General features: G+C 36.8%; 3 protein-coding genes across 3 annotated transcripts; all 3 read right to left on the reverse strand.

Moving 5' to 3' along the window:
• Nucleotides 1-537: 537 nt before the first annotated feature.
• Nucleotides 538-4,798, reverse strand: Cbr-aakg-3 (the record flags this gene model as incomplete). The annotated part of the gene is made up of 12 exons (XM_045239027.1): nucleotides 538-741; nucleotides 791-898; nucleotides 944-1,036; nucleotides 1,088-1,168; nucleotides 3,048-3,232; nucleotides 3,291-3,408; nucleotides 3,455-3,531; nucleotides 3,581-3,715; nucleotides 3,766-3,866; nucleotides 4,555-4,556; nucleotides 4,654-4,676; nucleotides 4,729-4,798. 12 exons carry the CDS (start codon nucleotides 4,796-4,798, stop codon nucleotides 538-540), a joined length of 1,197 nt encoding a protein of 398 aa, XP_045092006.1.
• Nucleotides 4,799-7,441: 2,643 nt separating this feature from the next.
• CBG27490 lies at nucleotides 7,442-7,501 on the reverse strand (the record flags this gene model as incomplete). Its single annotated transcript, XM_045239028.1, has 1 exon — nucleotides 7,442-7,501. The coding sequence occupies one exon, from the start codon at nucleotides 7,499-7,501 to the stop codon at nucleotides 7,442-7,444; it is 60 nt and encodes a 19-aa protein (XP_045098058.1).
• A 5,277-nt stretch (nucleotides 7,502-12,778) lies between these two features.
• Nucleotides 12,779-19,448, reverse strand: CBG02016 (the record flags this gene model as incomplete). Its single annotated transcript, XM_002643759.2, has 15 exons — nucleotides 12,779-12,846; nucleotides 12,899-13,142; nucleotides 13,570-13,763; nucleotides 13,810-14,022; nucleotides 14,081-14,162; nucleotides 14,230-14,352; nucleotides 15,701-15,834; nucleotides 16,398-16,708; nucleotides 16,755-16,843; nucleotides 17,867-18,212; nucleotides 18,261-18,442; nucleotides 18,498-18,758; nucleotides 18,803-18,893; nucleotides 18,940-19,172; nucleotides 19,218-19,448. The coding sequence occupies 15 exons, from the start codon at nucleotides 19,446-19,448 to the stop codon at nucleotides 12,779-12,781; spliced, it is 2,802 nt and encodes a 933-aa protein (XP_002643805.2).
• Between the last annotated feature and the right edge of the window lie 2,383 nt (nucleotides 19,449-21,831).

Genomic DNA, 21,831 nt, shown 5'->3' on the forward strand with positions numbered 1-21,831 from the left:
ATCATCCTATTTCGTGTAGTTTCTTTTCCTTCACAAAAGCAAATAGTTTGTAGTACATACCAATTGTGTACTCATGTCAGTCGAGATCACGTTTTGAGGTTGAACTTGGCTTTGCATAGTTAGAGTTCTTCGTACCCGGATAACCATTTAATCTGGATGGTTTTTCGAAAAATTAAAATTGGGAAAATCAAAAAAAATTTTATTATGCTAGCACAAGTTAAAGCTAGAACGGTAGAAATTATCGTAAAACCAGTAATGGAAGGGATCCCACACAGTCAAATTTGAGCTGATTTATCTTGTTTCCTCCAAAAGATATCAAAACTTTGTCAACTGATAAAATGTTTGTGATATTATGATAAACACTTTATCAGTTAAGAATTTCCTCATATCTTTGACGGGAGCCGAGATAAATTGGCTCTGAGTAAAGGAACCTTATTATTAGAGAGGTTTTACGGTAGAATCAGAAAAAGTCAATCACAAATTAAAGCAAAATCGAAAATGAGATAAATGCATTATGTCACAGAGTCGCTCTTTCAATCACTTGTTGTTTCCGTTGGCGGTTTGTCTTGAAGGACGGAGCACCAGGAATTCAATTACATCTGATAAGGAGATGATTCCTTTCAGAATAGTTTTATCATCCACCATAAATATTCGATGCACATTTTTATCTATAAAAATCTCTATCAGAGACCAGAGGGTTGTTGTATAGTGAGCAGTGACAACAGCATCACGGCGAATTCCCTGAAAACCCCAAATTTCAAGAATGATTCCTAAATAGCGAGTTTCTTACACATTGGTAATCTCTTTCCTGAATCGCTCGGGTGACTGTAACACTGAGGTCAATATGATCCGAGAAGGCAGCTGAAGCGGCATCAAACCTTGTGTACACTTCTTTGACCTAATTCAGTTCCATTAAAAAAATACTCTCAAGTTTCAAGTTTACCTTCATTGTGTGTTTTTCGACAATTGGAATTCCGCTGATATGATTGTCAATCAGCATGTCCAGGCAATCTATCAGTGGTGTTTTTTCGTCGGCCTGAAAGTTGTTATTGTGTTTTTTTTGTATCAAAAAGGGCCGTCGACTAACGTAAAGCAAATTTTTCCACGTTCCCATCTCCAGGTCCACCACTCGTTGACTCAAACATTCGGGTTTAGGAAGAAGGGCGCACTGGAACACAAAATATCAAATTAGAGGGTAGTATTTAAATTCTGGAAGTTATCAAAAATCTGAAAATCGAACTGAACACTATGGCTGCCAAACTGTCAATTTTCCGTCCATCTCATTTTCTTTGAAAGACATCAGAAAATGGTCAATTAGCAAAAATTGTTTATTGTCATGAATGTTTTGTTATTGTCGAATTCAAAAAAAAAGTGGGACCTGAAAATTTGAAAGGCGTACCTTTTTTTGATCTGCGAAAAAGTGCGGCAAAAACGTAATATTTCAGATTTTCGCCTCGTTCGAGCTACTTTCGCATATAAGTTCGGTTTTTCGATGAAAACAGATTCTAAAGATGCTAGCGATCATTTTCCTACCAAGAAATCTAAATTTCGTGGAGAAAATCCCACTGAATTCACAGAAATAAGTTTCGTTTACTACGGTAGTGTTTCAGGGGCAAGGCCTCGAAAATTGATCTTGAAGTCGCCCGCGAAATTTTCCAGGTTCCACTTTTTTTAATTCGACAATAGTTTGACACTTTTTGATATCTTTGAGAGTAAACGAGATGAATTGCCTCAAAGACGGAAAGCTGGTTGATGTCATTATGTCAAACAATTCATCAGTCACGATATTTTAACATTTTATACGAAAATTCAACTATTTGTAATAAAATAGCAATTATATGATAGATTTACAGTATAACGGTATATAAGATACGGGAATACAGTATTCATTTTAAAACGCTTGTACGCTATACTTGTACGCTGTACTCTGTTTGCACTGAAACAGCTCACTCTGTTCGTACAATTTGAGTTCAAATATGTCGGCTTTTATTAGAGCTATGAAAAATCTGTAAACTGGGAAATGTTGGTCTTGTTATGTCAAACATTTTATCAGTTCACAACTTTCTGATATCACTTGAAGAAATTCAGATGATAGAGCTCAAAGTGCCAGTAACATTTGGCATTCTTTATATTAGAGCATTTACGGTTTACCCATCACTTGTATTAGGTTGGAAGGAAAGTAACTCTCTATTTTTTAATTTGTGATTATCACAAAAGCAAGAATTATCCTAGATTGACAGTATGCACCGTCGTGGTCCACAACATGCTGACAACATTCAGGTAACTTGTGGATACCATCCCTCCAACAGCCAGCTGGCCGCATATTAAAGTATTCTTAAAGTGCCGTTTTTTTCTCATCGACAGTGAAAAATTAATTTTCCTCCAGATGACTTAACTCCAAAAAACCAATAATGACAGGACCAAGTCTGGAGTTCGAGAAAAGTGCAGAGCCGTTCATCCAAAACGGCTTAGGACTGAATTGCTTATTTTTTAATAAAACGAGATCCTATGTTCCACGGGAAGCCAAGTAAAACCTAGACCGCTTTAGCTCGACGGTTTTTCTTTACGCCCCCTCAAACTACTGATTTGCCCCTTTAATTACTGGCTATCAGGAAAAATGTAACGTCATCCGGAGGGAAAATATTTAACACTGTAAATGAGATCAAATCTGGACCGAAAAAATTCTTTCAGTCGCAGCCAATTGGCCTTTGGAGGGGTGATATCAACAAATTACCTGAATGTTGTCCGCATGCCGTTCACCACGACCGTGCATACTGTCAATCTTGGATAATTTTTATTTTTGTGTTATTCACGAATTAAAAAAATGGACAGTTACTTTCCTTGCAACCTAATATTTAAAGCCTATTTATTTTGATTTCTATATAAGATATCGAAATTCTGTCAACTGGTAAAGTATTTATCATAGCTATACCAACATTTTTGTAGTTTTCAGAATTTGATGTTTCTCGCAGAAATTGAGATATTTTCGAGATCATATTATCAAGTTTCGATGATTTTTAGCTGTAAACCAATACAAAAACACATACATGTTTCCATAGGTAGTGTAGTATTCTACGGTGCGTCAGAATGTATGCACAATCCCCCGTGTTCTCATCCATCACCGGCAGTCGATGAATTCTATGTTTGGTGAGCAGCTCGACGGCCCGAAATATGCTTTCTTTCAATCCAATGTTGATGAATGGCTTCAACTGCCCTTTCATTTCGAGACATCCTGAAGTGAAAAAGAATAAATTGAAAAATCCCGGCAAACATAAACATTCTAATCCCACCTTTCCATCTCGAAATCGGCATGTAAGCAATGTCCATCTGCCGGAAATCCTCATGGCTAAGCGGTGTGCCTTTAAGCTCGTCGAGATTCTCACGATACTTCCACAACATCATGAGGACCTGGAATATGGAGAAAAGTTGTGAATTGAAAAAAAAAAACAATTACCATTATAAAATCGGTGACCGATAATACGCCAGTAATCTCCAACGTTTTCGAGTCTGCCACTAAACCTGTTCGCATACCTGTAACTCGATTTTCAAAAATCAATTTTCAAAATTCTATTCTTCTTACAATTATAAATCAATCCATTAAACGCCTTTCTTACAGATATGTCGTTTGTGAAAACGATAAGTTTGTTATTCCTAGCCATCGCCTCGTAGCATTGTGATAGTTGTAGAAGATGTGTATAAACTATATCAGAGTTTTCTGAAATCAAATAAAGTTTTTTTTTTCAATTCAAAATAAGAAATACTCACGAACTCCTATCCTTAAAACCGTTTTAAACATATTTTCGAGATCCTGTTTCTCTTTTTCATCTGGCCGCTCGTCGTTGGCATATTTGACGACGGCGTGCTCGCTGGAGAAAACACTATAACACATTTTTTACATGATCAAACCAAACCTTATTGCTGCGCCATCTCGCTGAATAGCTTCGATGCCATCTACGGGAGCTTTTTTCTTGCTGAATATGAAATGATGCTGGAGATCGAAGAATGCTGAAGAAGAAATGTGAAAATATGAGCTGGGAGAAAGAAGTAATGAAGTTTTTTTTCGCTAGCAGGAAATGAGAATAATGCATTGCGTTTTTTGCAAGTTAGAATACGTCAGAAAATATAATATTCCGTGTTCATTCTATTGAATGAGAACGGATATACCTTAAACACTCTAATAGAAACCCACCGTAAACCTGCATTTTGAGCTCAATTATCTTAAATTCTATGAGAGATATTGAAAATCTGTCAATTAATAAAATGATTGTCATAATATTACCAAAATTAAATCAGTCGACACATTTTTGATATCTTCCATAGAATTGTAGATAATAAAGCTCAAAGTGCCAGTACAGGGCGGCCTTCTATTAGAGTGTTCACGGTATTCATGTTTCTAATATTGTTTTGAATGCAGCGTCTTAAAATGATATTTCAAAAATTCAAGTTTTTATTCGAAAACTTCAGTTTTTAAAAACTTATGAAAGTTTTTAAAAATCAATTCTTCTTTTTTTTTCAATACATCTTTTTGAATACAGAGATAATTTTTCTTTAAACTTCTCCTTTTTCATATTTGATCTTTTGACCTATCCGGATGTTTGAAACATCAACTAATACATTATTCATATATCTTTTTCCTGATTTTATTATTATTGCAAAATTTGCAGATGCTTTTTTGGCTGACTCCAAAAAAACCACCTGATCAAATTTCAAACTTTCAATCTCCCTCACCTTTTGGAATGCTCGGAGATTCAAACGTTGTGGCCTTATTGCGCCTAAGTTTTCCCGTTTGGTTGTTCATTGATACATTTGGAGGTCCTGAAAATAGTCTTTCTTAAAATTCAGGAAAAATGTGCGATGTATAAACTCAAGAAGAAGTTGACGGGGCACATTTTTCATTTATGCTGTTGGAGAGTTAAGAAGAAGAAGAAAAAGGAAGAAGAAAAAACGGGAAAAGACGGGGGGCTCAGACCGAAAAAAAATGAGATGGAAAGCGGATAGAAACAAAAATGAGAATGCCGGGAGGAGAGGGACATTGAAACCCTCTTACTCGTGTCGTGGCAATTAATCGGTTTGTGTGCCAGCTGAAAAGGAGGATTTTATGAGATTTCAGAGGCGCATAGGAAATGGAATTTTCAAATCCCAAGCATTTTCCTGCCAATGCACCCATTGGTGAATGTTGTTTGCAAACGGTTCAAAGAATTTGAAATGAACTTGCTTTGCTCCCACCCCCTATTGAAATTTTCTTCATTCAAGTAGGCGGAAACTCTGAGTGCTTCTTTTCTGGAGCAGTGAGACGCGGCAGAAGAAAAGAGAGGGCAAGTGCACAAAAGTTGATGGTGAGAAGAAAGGAAAAACTGCTTGTGCTTTTGCTTTTTTTTGCAAAAAAAGAATATTATGAATACGTGTGTTTATGTGGTATATGAGAAGGGCAAAACATGGAAAACGTTTATAAAACAAAACTGAGTGTTCGGCCGGCTAAAAACAAAAGAAGAAATAAAATAAGATGATTTTCTTCTTCTCATAAGAAGAAAAAGAGCAAATTTCAAGGTGAGGGAGGTAAAAAGCAAAGTGATCCTCAGAAGAGATAGCACCTGTTTCTGACGAGAGACTCGGTTTTACACCGAGAAGTCAGCAGGGACATTATCGAATTTTTTCGCTCGGCTTTTCGCCTTCTTCCAGTATTTGACAATGATTTATGTGGCACCAGTTGTGAAATAGAAGAAGGAGATGAGGGGTAAAAGGTTCCTCATTTCATCAGCACTCTCTTAAGGGTCCATGAGGGGTACATTGGACTCTGGGTGCAGGATTGGATTGGAGAAAAAATGTATGTTTTAGTTTTGTGACAAGTGCAAATCACTTTGTACCTGGTTTGACAACCAGATTGGTCAGGTATTGATCAGAAAGATGTTAGAATTATATACTTGCACCTGGCGGGATCAGAATCAAACATTTTTGAATTGAAAATTCATACCTTACACTCTAATAGAAATACCTGACACTCTAATAAAATAATCTTCTTACTTTCAACTTTGAGCCAATTTATCTTGGTTTTTGCGACAGATATCAAAAAGCGATCAACTGACAAAATAATTTTCGTATCATAATCAGTATTTTGACAGTTGAGTACTTTTTGATATCTTTCACAGGAAATGAGGTACAGTACCGGTAAATAAGATAAAACTTACTTTTCATAAGATTTTCGTTCATTTATGACAATTTTCAGGAGTCTGGAGCTTGGCTGTGAAATTTCCAATCATTTTGAAAATTTTGGAGAATGTGAAAAAGATCTCGATTGAAAACTTTGCGTTAACAGAATTTCCTGAAAATTCCTAGTTTTTCAGCTATATTTTTTTTTCCAGAAAACGTGAAAAAAAACTGTTTTGTAGGCAAAAACACTGCTCAGGGAGCTTTCTAAAGTGTCTGTGTGGAATTTATGATTAATAAAGGGCTAAAAAAAAATAAAGGGACATTAATTTCACCATTCTTCGAACAGTAATACTAAAGTAAGATGAATAATGGAGAAAGGAGAGAAAACATTCCAGATTAATGAACGCTCAAATTTGGGAAATATAAAATTGTGCAAAAACTGGTTTAAAAAAGCTTAGTTGGGCTTTTGAAAAGCTTGAAAAAGCTTTCTGACTCAAAAAATAATGAGAAAAGGTTTTTTTTCAAAATTACGGCTATTTCAAAACAATGTCATCACAGAAATCATATCAAAAACATTCCGAAAAACACTGAATCATCATCAAAAACAATTAAGAAAAAATGAGCACCCAAAACTTTTCGAGAAACCAGAAGCGACGGAAATTGATAGAGAAAGTCAATTTCTTCGCACTTTTTTGTTGAGAGATAGACGCAAAAAACCAAACACTTTTTTTTTGTTGAGGACACAAAACTTTTATTTACTCCTACTTACTCAAATGTATCGTAGGTTGCAGAGGGAGAAGAACAAAAGCTATCCCAAAATTTTATGATCTCGGCTTTTTATTACATTTCCGTTTTTTACGACAGGATTAATCGAATATATTTAGTAATACGATTTTCCAGTGAGAGTTGTAACGTGTGTGTGAGGTTTGATAATCCAAAGTTTTAGAGGGAATATAATTTATTTTAAAAGAAGAAAGTCTGAAGGCCAATTAACCATGAAACTAATATTGAAACTTTCTTGCTTCTTCCATCTCCTTCTTCTCCTTTCATTCAAATATTTGCTCGCGGATATTTCGATTTTTGATCAAAAACGCGAAGAAGAAATAATAAACGGTTCTTTTTTTCCTAGAAAAAAAGCTGATATTTGTTATTGGATATTTGTTTTTTGGCGCATCTCACATATAATATAAGGCAAAACGGATTGGGAATTTGTGTATATTCGAGAATCCGTGTGATTTTGGATTAGGATTACCTTCTTTTTCTTGTTTTCTCGTTTTTTTGTTGTTATGGATTGCTACCAAGGGAATATGCTTTTCTTTTCTTGTGACGTCTTTTTCAGCGTTTTTGTCTGCATTATCGTTGTCCATCAAAAACCAGTCCCTATTTTTTCGAACACGATGAAACACACTGCCCTAATGACCTTGCGAACAAAAATCAGAACATGAATTATTCACTGTCTTCCTTTTTATCTTTATCGTCTTTCTGCTAAAAGCAGTCCTCCAGCGATTAATCACTGCCGCACCGACCACACCCAAACAGTATATTCAATTGGTCTCCCGAAAGAGAGAGGTGGAGCCTAATTTGGAAAACGAGAGAAAAAAAGAGAGGCGGTTAGCATTGTTGTCTTTTCATTTCCAATTCATTCATTCCCCATTTTGCACCTCTGATGAGTTCATTTTCCCCATTTATTTTTTGCCATTTCCTGCCAAAAATACCTTAAAATGCGTCGTTGGTGTTCCATGTTTACTTGAAATACGATCACGTGGGTCAAATGACATTTTGTGCCTTTGCTAGTTTCGGCTTCCAAGTCAGCTGTTCAGAACAATTAGAACAATCCAGAAAATATGCAATGGAAGATGTATGGTTAGTTGAAAGGGTCGAAAATGATATCACTCTATGATTTTGAAACCAAATTCTGAATCATAGTCTGGTTTCCTTGTCAACATTCCAGAAAACTCCAAAAACTCCCTCTGGCCTTTCGGCTGAAGACTCAATGTCACAAAAAACGAACATCACACGACACAAATATTCTTTGCCACTCTCGGTTCTCTTCAGTCTTCGTCATGAGGTTTTTTGGATTGGTTCTTCGGGGCGCCAAATGTGCCAAAGCGTGAGCACCACGTCCATGAGATGACCAAGCTTTTGGTGGCACGTGAGTTGGGGCGGGGACACTGTCACTCTGGGAGGTTAGGAACACAAACACAACAAACTCAGTTCTCGTTTTCTAGAAAAGACGCGGCCAATTTTTAGCGATGGCGCGGCGGCGAGGACAACAAACTAGGAGTAGCAAGAGGAAGGAAAAAAAGTTGCGACGCAGCGTTTCTGTGCCGCCCGCACACTTTAGGCATCCTTGATTTCTAGTGTTTGAACAGTGCGACGGCAGATTTTTTTTATTTTGGCTTCCCCTTAAATTGGCTATTCCAGATTTTATTCCAGATTCATTTTCCTATTACTGTTGCCCATTTCATCCAGAATTTATTTTCCTCCAATGCTATCTTTGGTGCCCCCAGGGCGATTGTGTGTTTCCTTTTCCATTTCTGTTTATGTGATGTTAGTGGGGCACATCGGCAGAAAAAATTTCAGTTAGATAGAAAGACACGACAAGATAGGAAGATGAATGAAAACATAGGGAGGGGCGACCGTGAGCGAGAGAGAAAAAAAAGATGAAGAGTGGGCGCTACAACACACACACACACATAGCGAACAGGGTGAGAACCCCGCCTCAAACACAACAAAAAAAATGTTTCCTTGTTTTTGATCACTCTCATTTTCGTCCTCCCCAGCCCTTCTCAACAACCTGCCTTCCAACTTTCCCGCCAAATTTTTCAATTTTATTTCGAGTGTGAGTGTTCAGGGTGATCAGGCATCAAACTTGAACTGGATCATTGCTTCTACAGTAACCCACATTTTTAGGTCGAGAATGTAGGAAACCTTGTTGAAATACAGTACCAGACAATAAGAAATATGAAAAAACAAATTTTTCAGTGAATTGTCGAACATTTTGATCATGCTCAGCAGTCTGGAGCTCGGTTATAAACTTTGTGATCAGTTTGAAAATTTTGAAAGATGTAAAACATGCCTAAATAGATAAATTTGCGTTTACTGTTTTTTTTTTGAGAAAAAATCTAGTTTTTCAGTTATTAGCCGATTTCTGGAAGACAGTCTTTTTGCCGGTTTTTGTTCTGAAAACGCGAAAAAACATGCTTCTTCCAGAAATCGTTACGAAAAATTCTGTGAATGCAAAGTTTTTGCTCTAAGTCTGTTTTACCCTCTCCCAAAAATTTCACAGTGATCGGAAGCCTGAAAACCGAGCTCTAGACTCCGTAAAATTGTCAAATTGACAGATAACAAACTGAAAACTGCGTTTTATTGAATTTTATAGACTGGTACCGTTATATTTATGGCTTAACGCAGCAATCTTATCTCATATATATCCTTGTTGTTAACTCGGAATTTTACAAATCTTCAATAGTGAAATATTAAGTCACAATCAAAATGTTGAGAGAAAATTATGAAATCGAGCACGTGAAAACCCCATGATGACAAATTTTCATAGATGACGAATGTTTGAAAAACTGAGATTTTGAAATTTTCGATATTGAAACAGCTTTATTTTGAGCTCATGAATCCTAGATTTGTGGATTCGACCCTCTTAATACTTAACGGCACATCTACAGTACCCCTCTTTCAACGCAGGTGACAATTCTATACAACCTACTTTCGAAATCTGATATCACTGATACCAGATAATAAATGACATCCAATTTAGACACCATCCCATCCATCTCGAGGTCTTCTCTTCCTATCACAAGACCCCCAACAATGTACTTTTGCATGCGACCAGAAACTCGTGGCTGGTCAACTGGTGGCGAACTCCTCGGTCGAGAAGTTTAGTCATCAAAACGCTTTTTTTTTTCAACCTCTCCTCACTCTCGTCGAATGGTGTGTTACCAAGTTACCTCAAAATTGAGTTTTTTTCTTTTTCTATCGTCACGGGGTTTTGTTGCGATCTAGTAGTCTATGTTGATGAAGAGAGACAAGCGAACATGGACCAGAGACCCACACTGAAATGAAAACAAAAACAGCAGGCAGGAGGCACTGACCCTGTGTTTTCAGTTTTTTTTTCTTTTTCAGTTGTGTTGTCTTTTCTTTTGCTTTTGTCCCCATAGAATCGTCCAGAATATGTGAGTCTTCCCCATTTCACATTAATGAAAGTCTCTCCTCCGGTTGGTTTTCTTAATGTCTTCTAGTTTTTGTTCTTAGTTCTAAAAGTATAAAACCAAAACCCCCAAGCGCATCAGGTCTGGACATCGTATAGCTGAAATAAATTTTTTTGTTTTCTTTTTTTGTTTTTCATCTTAATTATTATTATTGCTCAGATGACGCCTTTTTCCTCGTGCTTGTCTCCTAGCAGCGACACGCCCACCCAAGCCATTTGGCCATATTTTCTGCTATCAGGCTTCTTCCTTCCCCTCCTAACTGCTATATTATCTTTCATGTTATTCTACTATTCTCAATATTATTCCTGTAAAAGCACTCATGGTCGTGAGGCAGTGTGGTTAGCTGGTTGCATACACAGGTTGACAACGGCTACCTTCACTGCCACCCCGAACATGTAGTCCTCCATCTTTGAACAGTGGTGAGTGAATTTAGTTAGGTGGGGAACTAGTAACGAAACAAAAAAAACCTTCGGGTGAGTTTCTTTTTTCCCAGATCAAAAACCTCGAGTATGTGTGTGTTGAGAGAAAGATTGGGTTCAGGGTGAAAAGAAAAAAGAATGCAACTTGTTTGTCGTTCTTTTCTAATTTTGCTTTCTTTGCGAGAACTGAAACTTTCAGAATTTTCGAACGCGGGAACTGTTTGGAGCCGCAAAAATGTTTGCTCTAGTACTTTATTGTGGTTGGAAGCAATCGCTATTGGTTTTATTTCTTTCTTTTTTATATTTTTTTTCGAGATAAAGAAATTCGTCATTTTTCCCTTTAAAGTGTTTATGGGGCGGTGGAGCACAAGTTTTTCGAAATATCAGGGAAAATATAAATACCTACTAGAAGTAAATTTGATATCTGCTTTTGATAAAATTGATATTTTCAACAAAATGAAATTTTTAGAAGTTTTAAAAGTTTTATACTTAAATCATAAACTATAGAAATTGAATTCACAAAGGTCTGAACCAAATTGAATAAAAAATTGAGAATGCGACTCGCCGTATTTTCTTTAATTTAACTTGCACTTTGAGCCCAATTATCTCGGTGTTCACAAGCTATTAGAACGCTGTCGACTGATAAAATGTGTGTCGTAATACATTCGCCAACAATATTTTAGTTTCTGAATTTTGAATATATCTGGAACTAAATGAGATAATTATGGTTTAATTGCAATTGAAAAAGTGGCGTTCTTTTAGCATAATTGTGGTGTTCGAAGTTTTCGTTTTTTTTTTTTTTTTTTGAAAAAACTTATGGACATTGTCTGAACTTAACACCGTAAAATTGTAATAGAAACACACTGTTAAGTATTGAGCATTATTCAGAAATTTTTAAATTCTGGGTAATGAAAATTTCAAGAAACCCCTCAGAAGTGACCCATCAGCAAAATTTCCATAATAATATCAACAAAAAAATTTAGTTTTTTGCTTTTCAAAATTTCGAGCAGGAACTGCGGGGAACTGTGCCAATGGTCTTTGGGCTATCGTATTTGCTCCATTAGAAGTAAACCATACACATGCACTTCAAGTTCAATTATCTCAATTTCAAAAAAAAATATATCAACGATTTTTCAATTAATAAAAGATCGGTGATATTATGATAATTATTTTATCACTTGAAGTTTTTTTGATAAAGGTTAAAGGAACCAAGATAATTGAACAGCTTCCATTGGAGACAATTCGGTTTTCTAATGTGATATAATTATTGTATTTTGAGCAGAAACTATTTTCGAAGTCGTTCAAAAGACTCAGAGTTTCAGGTTATAGACCCGCCTCATATTTTCCCGAAATGACCAAAATTTTCCCGAAAATGCCAAAAATGATGAATTCAAATATTCCCATCTCATTTTAAATGTTCGATGACAGTCATAAAATGGTGTCAACAAACTTTCAAAAAAAACTTGACGATTCCAAAAACAGAATGATCAAATTTTCCGGTGTTAATCGAGGTCACAGGCGCTACCACCCTTGGGAATGTTGTACTTTTTCACTTTTTCATTTTGCTGCAGCTACTCATAAATATCTGTACCGCTGAATGAAAAATGAGGTCTTTCTTCTTGGACAGAAGATTTCGCTCCAAATAACGATTACTCTTCAGCCACACCTTTTTCTTCTCCTTCTCCATTCTCTGAATGTGTAATGATTTGATTTGATTGGTGATCAGAAATCGGAAAACCACCAACAATAATACAACAAGAAAATTTGGACAGTAAATAAGTGTCTGAATCATTCATAGCAGTGAGAAAAAAGGCTAAGACAGGACTGAGCGAAAGAAAAAGGTGAGATCGTCTAGAAAAACAGACAATAAATGGAAGAAAGGGGGTGAAAGAATGCTGGATGGCAGGCGGCGAGGGGGGACAAAATGACACAATCTTCACCAAAATCACAAATTTTACACAATATACATAAGAAAGGGAGAAATACAGTAGTTCACAAAAGTATTTCGTCAGATGACGTTGATGAACGGTCATCGTCATTGTCATTTGCATATATTTGACCTGAAAAATATCGATTTTAATTCTAGAACTTTTTAGGACCAAAAAAAAATACCCGGATGAGTTCCATTCAATTGTAAATCTATTAATGGTATTGTTGTGGTTAATGTGGTAGCCGTGGAATATGTCATATTGTCTTCTGGAATAAAGAATCTTAAAAAATCGAAAAAAAATTGAAAATCCAAACCTGCTAGCTGTTTATTGCTACCACTTAGTAGTTGAGCATTCATGTCTTCTGTTTCAGAATTCATCGTCAATTGTTCTAATCGTTCTCGACATTCATGGATTTTTCGTTCTTTCTGAAAATGGAAAATTTAAAAATATACCGTACCGATCAATAAAATATACAATAACGTAATTTACAGTTGATTTGCAACCCTTTTGAACATTTTCAGGATTCACATAATTTTTCGAAAATTCCTAGTTTTTCAGATATTTTCCGACATTTGAAGGGGTCCTGTTTTTTCCGCTTTTAGCAGAAAAACCGACTAGAAAGGTATGTATTTCAAAAATTGGCAAATAGCTCAAAATAGGAATTTAAAAAAAACACTGTGAATGCAAAGTTTTCAATCTAGATCCGTTTTACACTCCTCAAAGTTTTCAAAGTGATCGCAAACTTGATAGCCATGCTCAAGATTCTTGAAATAGGTCAAAATGCCCAAAAATCAACTGAAAAATACGTTTTTGTATACAATATCGACCAGCACTGCATCTAAATATTCAAACCTCTTCAATTTGTTTTTGCAGTGTTTCATTTTCCTTTCTCAACATATCATATCGTTTTTGATCTACTTTTGACATTACTGCAGGACCGGTGTTTCCATTTTGTTGAACTTCGTCAGCACTTGGTGGTACTTTTATTATATGACGGATCTTTGGACCATATATTAATCCCACAGAGATGTATGTGCAGATTAGAACTGTAAATTTAGATGTGTCAGGTCTACAAATTTTCAGGATAAGAACCTGTAAGGGAGATGAATGCAAAATTGGCGTCCACTTTTCCATGAATCAATAGTGTTACCACAGGAGCTGTCACTAGTGTCATAACGGCCACGTTGTAGATGGCCAACCCAACAAATCTTGAATCATTGATAAACCTCAATTTCAAATTGCGCGTTTCGTAGGACAGAAATGTGCCAAACACCAAGAGAAGACATTTGAAACCCATTATGATGCCTGTCAAAGAAACATTTTTATTGACAAACACTCTTTTTTGATGTATATCAGCAACTACCTATCCACACTTCTTGTTGATTACTCTGGCATTGCTGCAAAACGGGCATTATCATTTCATCTTCTTCACTGTCAGCGGGCGTCTGTAAACAAAGACAAAGTTGAAAAAATGTTGGCAGAGAGAACTGTTGGCAAAAAAAACCCGCTTACAAAGAGTGGAAATTTCTGCTCGGTCAAGTGCAATGGGTCGATCAGAATCCAGACAAAACATACGAAAATGTCAACAGCGGTCAGCGCTGCGACGATTACGTAGAATTTCGTTGGGGATATTGGCTGAAATTAATTTTTGGTTATTTCAGCGAAAACGTGTGAGTAATTTCTAGCTAGGATGGAATCAGCATGTATAGCAATCATCGCACATTGTCCCATGCGGTTGGAAAAATAGAAAAGAATTGAAAAAAAAAACGTTTAGAAGTGAGTAAAAATACAGACAAGTGATTTTTTTATAATTAGAGAAGATAGATTTAGTAGAGTAGCACAGGCAAACAGATACATGCAGAATAATAAGAAAAAGTCTCGGCAAGATGCAGTATCTTGCAAAAAGAACTGCTTTACTAATTTCGAATAAAGTTCCCCTAGTTACAGTACCGCGAATTGAGTTATCATACTTTGTCTTTTTCAGCAGGAATTATTTCATCCTCTCCAAGAGAAACCTACCTAAACCATCAGCTTTCAGCTCAATTATCTCGGTTCCTGCGAATGATCCTAACAAGTCGTCAACCAACAAAATGCTTATCATAATATGAAAAGTATTTTTCAAATTGACCATGTTTTGATATATTTGACAGTAACCGAGATAATTGAGCTCAAAGGTGATGGTTAAAGTGAGCTTCTATTAAAGAACATACGATACTTTGACTTTTCAATAGGGAATAGCCCCAAAAGGGAATTCCAGAATTTGCTCAGTTATCTGAAACATTGAAAAGTTAGAGCGCTTCGAGCCAAATACCCTGTTGCTGAGAAAATATGCTGTTTTATAAAAAAATGCCAAAATTAGCACTGAAATGAGATTTGGTTGACTTCGGAACTGCTTATCTCCCTATGAGGGAATCGTATAAAAAAGTTGTCCATTACCAGAAATGAAGCTCTTATTTTGTTTAATATACTTTGAACATTTGAGGCAAGTTGAAACAATTTTAATATTTTAGGTACCCAAAATACTGCTATTGCTCTGATAGAAGCCCTTCCTAGACGTACATTTCAAGACCAATTATCTCTATTTTATGCAAGATATCAAAAATGTGTCAACTGATAATATATTCATCATGAAATCAACAAAATTTTATTAGTTGGCAAATTTTTGATATCTATCACAGCTATCGAGATATTTGAGCTCAAAGTGCACTCATAGGGTGGGATTCTATCAGAGAAAATAGGATATTTTATTTAATTGTAGTGTAAAATCAAATTTTGATAGCGCGGCGTAGTGTTAATTGGTGTTCGTGTGAGCTGAGAAAAAGAGTTAGTAAGTGAAAAGTTAGTGTGACAAAAAAAAGTGTGAGTGAGTGGTGTGAGAAAAAGTTGAAAAACATGAGTACTACATTCAAAACGGTGTAGAAGTAGTGGTTCACAGCCGAAAAAATAGAAATCAACAAGGGATTTTCCTGTTGTGTTTCAGAGCACCTGATTTAGAACCGTATTCCGCTTCTCGAGCAGTGCCCCGTACGCTTGTCCCGACGATTTGCGCATTAATGCTTGTCGACCGACCATCGTGGATATCAAGGTTCGAATACCTTCCCACGGGGTGTTCTCTTCCTGTTAGGATATTTTAATAGATATGTAGAGAATATATAAGTAAGAAATCTAATCATTTCAGATATTAATTTTTAACTGTGCTAGAGTAGAATGTTATGAGAATCAATGAGAATTTAGAAGTGTGAATTTTACAGAACAAAATCTCGATGGGGCCATCATGCAGCCAATTTTCGCAGCCGTAGCATACTACAGCATAATTTTAATGACTTTACTGAATAAAATGTTTTTCGAATCTTGGTCTTCAGAACACAAACAATATAGGGTTTGAATCTTGCATGAGGTTTTGGAAAAAAGTGGAAAAAAAATACATGGAGGGGTTGGAAAAATCATAGATAGATGCAACTTGAAATCTCTTCACAAGACAGATATCAAGAGATAGGTATCAAAAAATAGATCGCTGGTTCTCTCCCGCTAATCAGAGTATTCGGGCCTCCGTCTTAAACTTACCTTCTCGGAGAAGTTACTCAGTAATGGTTTTAACTGGAATGGTGATAAGAGGGAAGTGGTAGAAATTATATGGATGGGATGAGGTAGAACTTTTGAGATTTCAGTTATTCACAAACCTCGTCTTTTTGCCGACTTGCCAGCTGCTGATTTTCCGTAGCACCCATCCGATGAACAATCCAAACTTTCGCAAACATAGACCCATAAGCAAAAGTGAACCCAAAAAGGAGAATAGTAACACGAGCCTAAAGTTGTTTTCTTTGAAAAATTAATTTCAAAATTTTTACATACATGACAGAGGAATGGAAATAGAGATTCGGGAACGGAAATGTCATCGGACGGAAGACCGATCAAGAATAGTGAGAAAAGGCATAAGGAGCACCCGATGAGTAGAATATTATTGCATTCTGGTTGAGATTGGAAAATCACTCTGAAATATGCATTTCTAAAGAAAATAAAGGAAAAAAAGAACTCACAATCGTTCGCGATGTTTTTGAGTAAATATATAGATAAGTACACAGGCAAGAATTCCGAGAACTGAGAAGAATATTGTGGGGTAGTAGAACTGAAAGAGGGGATATTAGAAAAAAAATTTCGAAGTGCTCGGAAATTTATAACCGCAAACGCTCTAATGGGAGCCCATTCCAAACGTGCACTTTGAGCTCAATTATCTCGGTTCTTTCGTAAGATATCACAAAATTATCGACTGATAAATTGTTGTCAATTTCACGAAAAACATTTCATCGATTGACAAACTTTCCATATCTTGCACAGGAATTGAAATAATTGAATTCGAAGTTGACAGTGCGGAGGGGGGGGGGGGTCATTCTGTTACATGTTTAAATTATTCAATTATTGAAGTTTATACGCGAAGTGGTTGACCGAGTTTTTATGAAACTTCTTGAAAGATTTTTTAACCTACTTATCACTGTTAAAAATCGCTTGCAAAATGAAAAAGGACGGAACAACGTTTGTGGGGTAAGAGAGACTGTTTAGGACTAGAAATTGTCCGTTAGCTCGCAGCGCACTACAGTAAGATGTGAAAAAATGTTTTCAGTTGGTTTTGACCATTTTCAGAAGTGTTGAGCTCGGTTGTCAAGTTTCCGACAAAAACAGACCTTGATTGATAACTTTGCATTTGCAGAATTTTTCGAAAGTTCCTATTTTCATCCATTAGCAGATTTCTAAAGGACGCTTTCTTTTGGACCCTTGTTGTAATGAAAATGTAAAAAAACAAGTATCTTTCAGAAATCGGCAAATATCTGAAAATTAGTAATTTTTTAAAAATTATGTGAACGCAAAACTCTCAGTCTAAGTTAGTTTCACAAACACTAAAATTTTCAAAATGATAGGCAACCTGATGAAACTCTTGAAAAGGGTAAAAACGGTTGAAAGTCAAATGAAAAATAAGATTTTGTAAATCTTATTGACCGGTACTGTATGTCTCAAATCTGCAGCTGAATTTTTAACCAATTATCTTAATGGTGAAGTGAGCTAAATGTTTTTTTTTCCACTAGTTCAACTATTCAAAGAATTTTTCTAGACGGAATTATACAGGAATTCTCTATCTTTAATGACCAAATCTCACTTCATTAGACACCGTCATTGCATGCTTCTTGATTACTGTAGAATCCGGTGGTGGACCTCTTCCATTCAACCACTGCTCTTTATTGTACCACTCCAAATCGCCACTAGTCGTGTCATAATACCCCATGATCTTATATTTTCCTCCTTGCATCTGCTCGATCTGCGTTCTGGCTATACGATCTCCTGAATCCGAAAACATCACTTTTCCAGAAACCCCTCGGAACGAAGTATTCTTGACACATTGGAACAGTGTATCTGCTATAATCTTATTGTCATACGAAAAGTTCTCCAGTCGAATATGCGACGGCAAGTTGTTGCGAGTGCAATTAAATGCCAATGCGAGAGCCCTGTTGTTGAACTTTCATTAATTTTTGAGTTCAATTGAATCGACTCACCAAACGGCGTCATATGCTAACGGAGCTTCTGGGAAGCCTCCAACATTTGCAGTTTCTTTTTGGAAGTGACGAGTGAGACGTTCTTGGAATTGCATGCCGGTCATGTCGGATATCGCTGGCAAATTGTCACGAGACAACATTACACTTTCAGTGGTGAAATGGTATTCAGCAGCAGCAGCCATCTGGAAGTCGGGTCTTTGTGTTGGAGGTAATAATAAATAATTATAGATTCCAAACCTGCTCCGCCGTACAATTCAAATGTTCTTCCGGTGGTGGGTAGTACCAGGTGTCGGCGTACCATCCAATAAAAAACCAAACATATCTTCGACCATACAAGCCATGATGGTAGGCCTGGCACAAAACCTTTCTCGCCTCTGTCACATAGAACAATCCAACAATTATCCTGGCGTCTTGACGCTGCAGCGTTTTCATCGCATCCGTTGGGTCACCATAGAAACTTTGTCGGTCTACGCGGATTCCTTTTTTCCTAGCGATAGCCTTAAATAATTTTTTTAAAAAACAATTTATTCAAATTACGGTACCTCTAAATCTTTGGCAGTTGTCACGAACACTTCTTCGACAGACATCAAAATAGTGAATCGTTTCCATTTGAACTTCTCCATAATATGAATCCTGAAAAAATTAATTTTTTTGAACTATTATTTGATTGTTGCCTTGCCTAGTTGGATTTTGCATATTGGCTGATGGATGTGTCCTGAACAGCGTTGGAAATCGGTTCCTGTTAGATAAAGCCGGTGAACTGCCTCCGTAGGATAACACAACAAGTTTCCATACAGGTGCAGCTTCGGCGATTACGGTAGTTACAGGACTGCATCCGGTTAGGAGCATCAGTTTTGTTGGTGGTTTATATAGGAAATCGTATAATTGTTGCATAGCGAGACCGGGTTGGCACTGAAAAAACGTTTTTAGAAACATTCCAGAGAGTTAGGGTCATACCTGAGAATTATGGTTAGTCATATTGAGAACATAACCGGGTAGTATATCTAATCTATTGTTCACATCCTCCAATGCCATTTGTACCGCCGGAAGACAAGCCTCTCCGCCTGCCCATCCGCCGGAACCAGATTCCATCGGAAACGTTCCACCGATATGGAGGGTGACCGGTTCGGCGGTGGCAGCCCAAACGATACTGCCCCATAGTAATAACCAAGATGTGCTAACGAACATCTATTTCATATCTGAAACTGGATAAGAGGATTGGAATGGGTGTTGAGGGGCGAAGTGTTCTAAAGAGGATATGAAAATGTTGAGGGGCGAAGTGTTCTGAAGAGGATATGAATATACGGATAAAATGGATATTACGGAGACCAAAAAAAACTCCGTTATGTCTCGAAGGTCTTGTACGGGACTCCGGTCCGCGGAGGGTGAGGCAGAAGATGTGAGATGAAATGAGCAAACGTTGTTATTGCGGGCGACTAGGCAAAACGCATGTATAACATCGCCTACGCCCAGTGCGACACAATTTCGCCGAGCCCCAGGGGACTGTCGCCGGGGGCTCTCAGATGGCAAAACCTTGATTCGGCAACCAGAGGGACCCCGGCACATTCTAAAAGTTACATCAAAATGTCGCCGCGGCAAAAATAAGAAGTAGTGGAAGATTTATGGCAACATTGGTGACCAGGAGAGGAGGGATTGTAAAGGAGCGGAAAAGAGAGAAGAAGTATCAGAAAGATTTTGAAAGGCGATATCGAATTTGCAGGAAGACGGATTTGATGAATTGGGGTAGGGCTTTGACAAATTGGGAAAGGAAATCACGTCATTGGTGTTTGGAAAACAACGGAGGGTGGATTTTTGGGAGTTTAGAAACTTCTAATATGACTTTGAATCAAATCATAAAAAGTTATTCTGGCTCAGGTCCAGTTCTAACGGATTATACTTACTGAAACGTGTTGTCTTCGAAGCAATTTATCTTGGTTCCTACATGTAAGTGATACCAGATACATCTCACCGTATTTCCTTTATTAGAAGCCTACCCAAACCGTCAACTTTAAGCTGAATTATCTCGATTCCTGTAAAAGATATCAAAAAGCTGTCAACTGGTAGATTATTTATCATAAAATCGCCAATATTTTTTTTAGTTGACAAACTGTTGGTATCTTTTACAAAAATAGAGATAATTGAGCTTAAAATTGATGATTTGGGGATAACTTCTGATAAAGGGAATACGGTAATTGTTTTAGTGAAAAAGGAAAAAAATTGGATTTCAGTTTTTTTTCCAGAAAAATACGCGATTTTAAAACCGAACTAAGGAATTAAGCATTTTTCATTTTGCGCTTAATTTCAAAATTCGTAAAAATAATTACGAAAATAATTAATTTTCCAAATGAAATTTGAAAAAATTTGAATCTGGTCAAAAAAATATTGACAAATTAGAGACGGCAAGCAACATCAAAACAAAATTTCAATTTTGGAATTAAAAACAAAGAGGAGCATGAAAAATGAGCAAATACTGTAAATGTTCTAATATAAGCCTATTTATACGTGGACTTTGAGCTGTCAACTGAGGCAGCGTTAGAAAATTTTACAGAGAAAATTTCATCAGTTCTTGATATCTTTTACAGAAGTCGAGATAATTGAGCTTGAAGTGAACGCATTGGATGGACTTCTATTAGAAAATTCACGGTAGGAATTTGAGCGAACGGAAAATGGGAGTAGACCCGAAAAACCAATTTCTTGCAAAATTTCAACTTTTTGATTTTTAGAAAGCAATTCACTCAGCTTGGTACGTCTTTAAAGACAACTACGCTCTATTCAAACTTCAAAAGTTTACACTTTGGTCCCAAAAATCGCCTAGAAGGTAGTTCATTAAAATTAAGCAAAAAAAAGAGGGACAAGAAATAAGCGGATTGCAACACTGCCTCGGGGAAGGCGGGAATGGTGTGAAAAAATGATTTTGAGAAGAAAAAAAACGCATAAAGTAGGAAGTTCTGAAGTTATTTTTATTGGGATGGGGAAGCCAGTCGAGGAAAAAACCCCATTTGTGAGGGCAATTCATTCTAGCTGCTTCAATTGTTGCTGCGTCGACTTTCACTGGGGTGAAGAAGTCCAAGAAGTGCATCATCATCACGCAAAAAGAGTGCGGGATTCTATTGCGGGAGGGCAACTCGACACAAGAGTTCGCAATCAAACTCGTAATGAGATTTGATTTTCGGGAAGCGAGCAGCAAGCAGCTCGTCTCTCCAAAATTTGATTCTGAATTTTTGACGTCTATCATAGCTGAATTGGCGGAAGGAGAGAAAAAGAATCCGAAAAAATCTTGAGAGAAGAATTGGTTTCTGCTCTTTTGGAAACTTAAAATAACTTCCTTTCTTCTCTAGTCTTATGATTAAATTAAAGAAATGAAAGTCGTTTGCATAGTTGTAAAAAGAGAAAGAAGTGAAGAAAAATGCGACAATTGTTTATGTGAAGGAGAGCGGAAGTTGAAGAAGACGTCTTTTCAACCCGCGGTGACGAGCGCGAGCCCTTCATTCACAGAGAGAGTGAAAAAAGGACCAGCGTAAACTTCGGAGGCCTCTTTCCACCAAATATCTGGTCGCCAATTAATTCCATG

Source organism: Caenorhabditis briggsae (genome assembly GCF_000004555.2).
Source record: "Caenorhabditis briggsae complete genome, chrX, whole genome shotgun sequence".
Lineage (NCBI taxonomy): Eukaryota > Metazoa > Nematoda > Chromadorea > Rhabditida > Rhabditidae > Caenorhabditis > Caenorhabditis briggsae.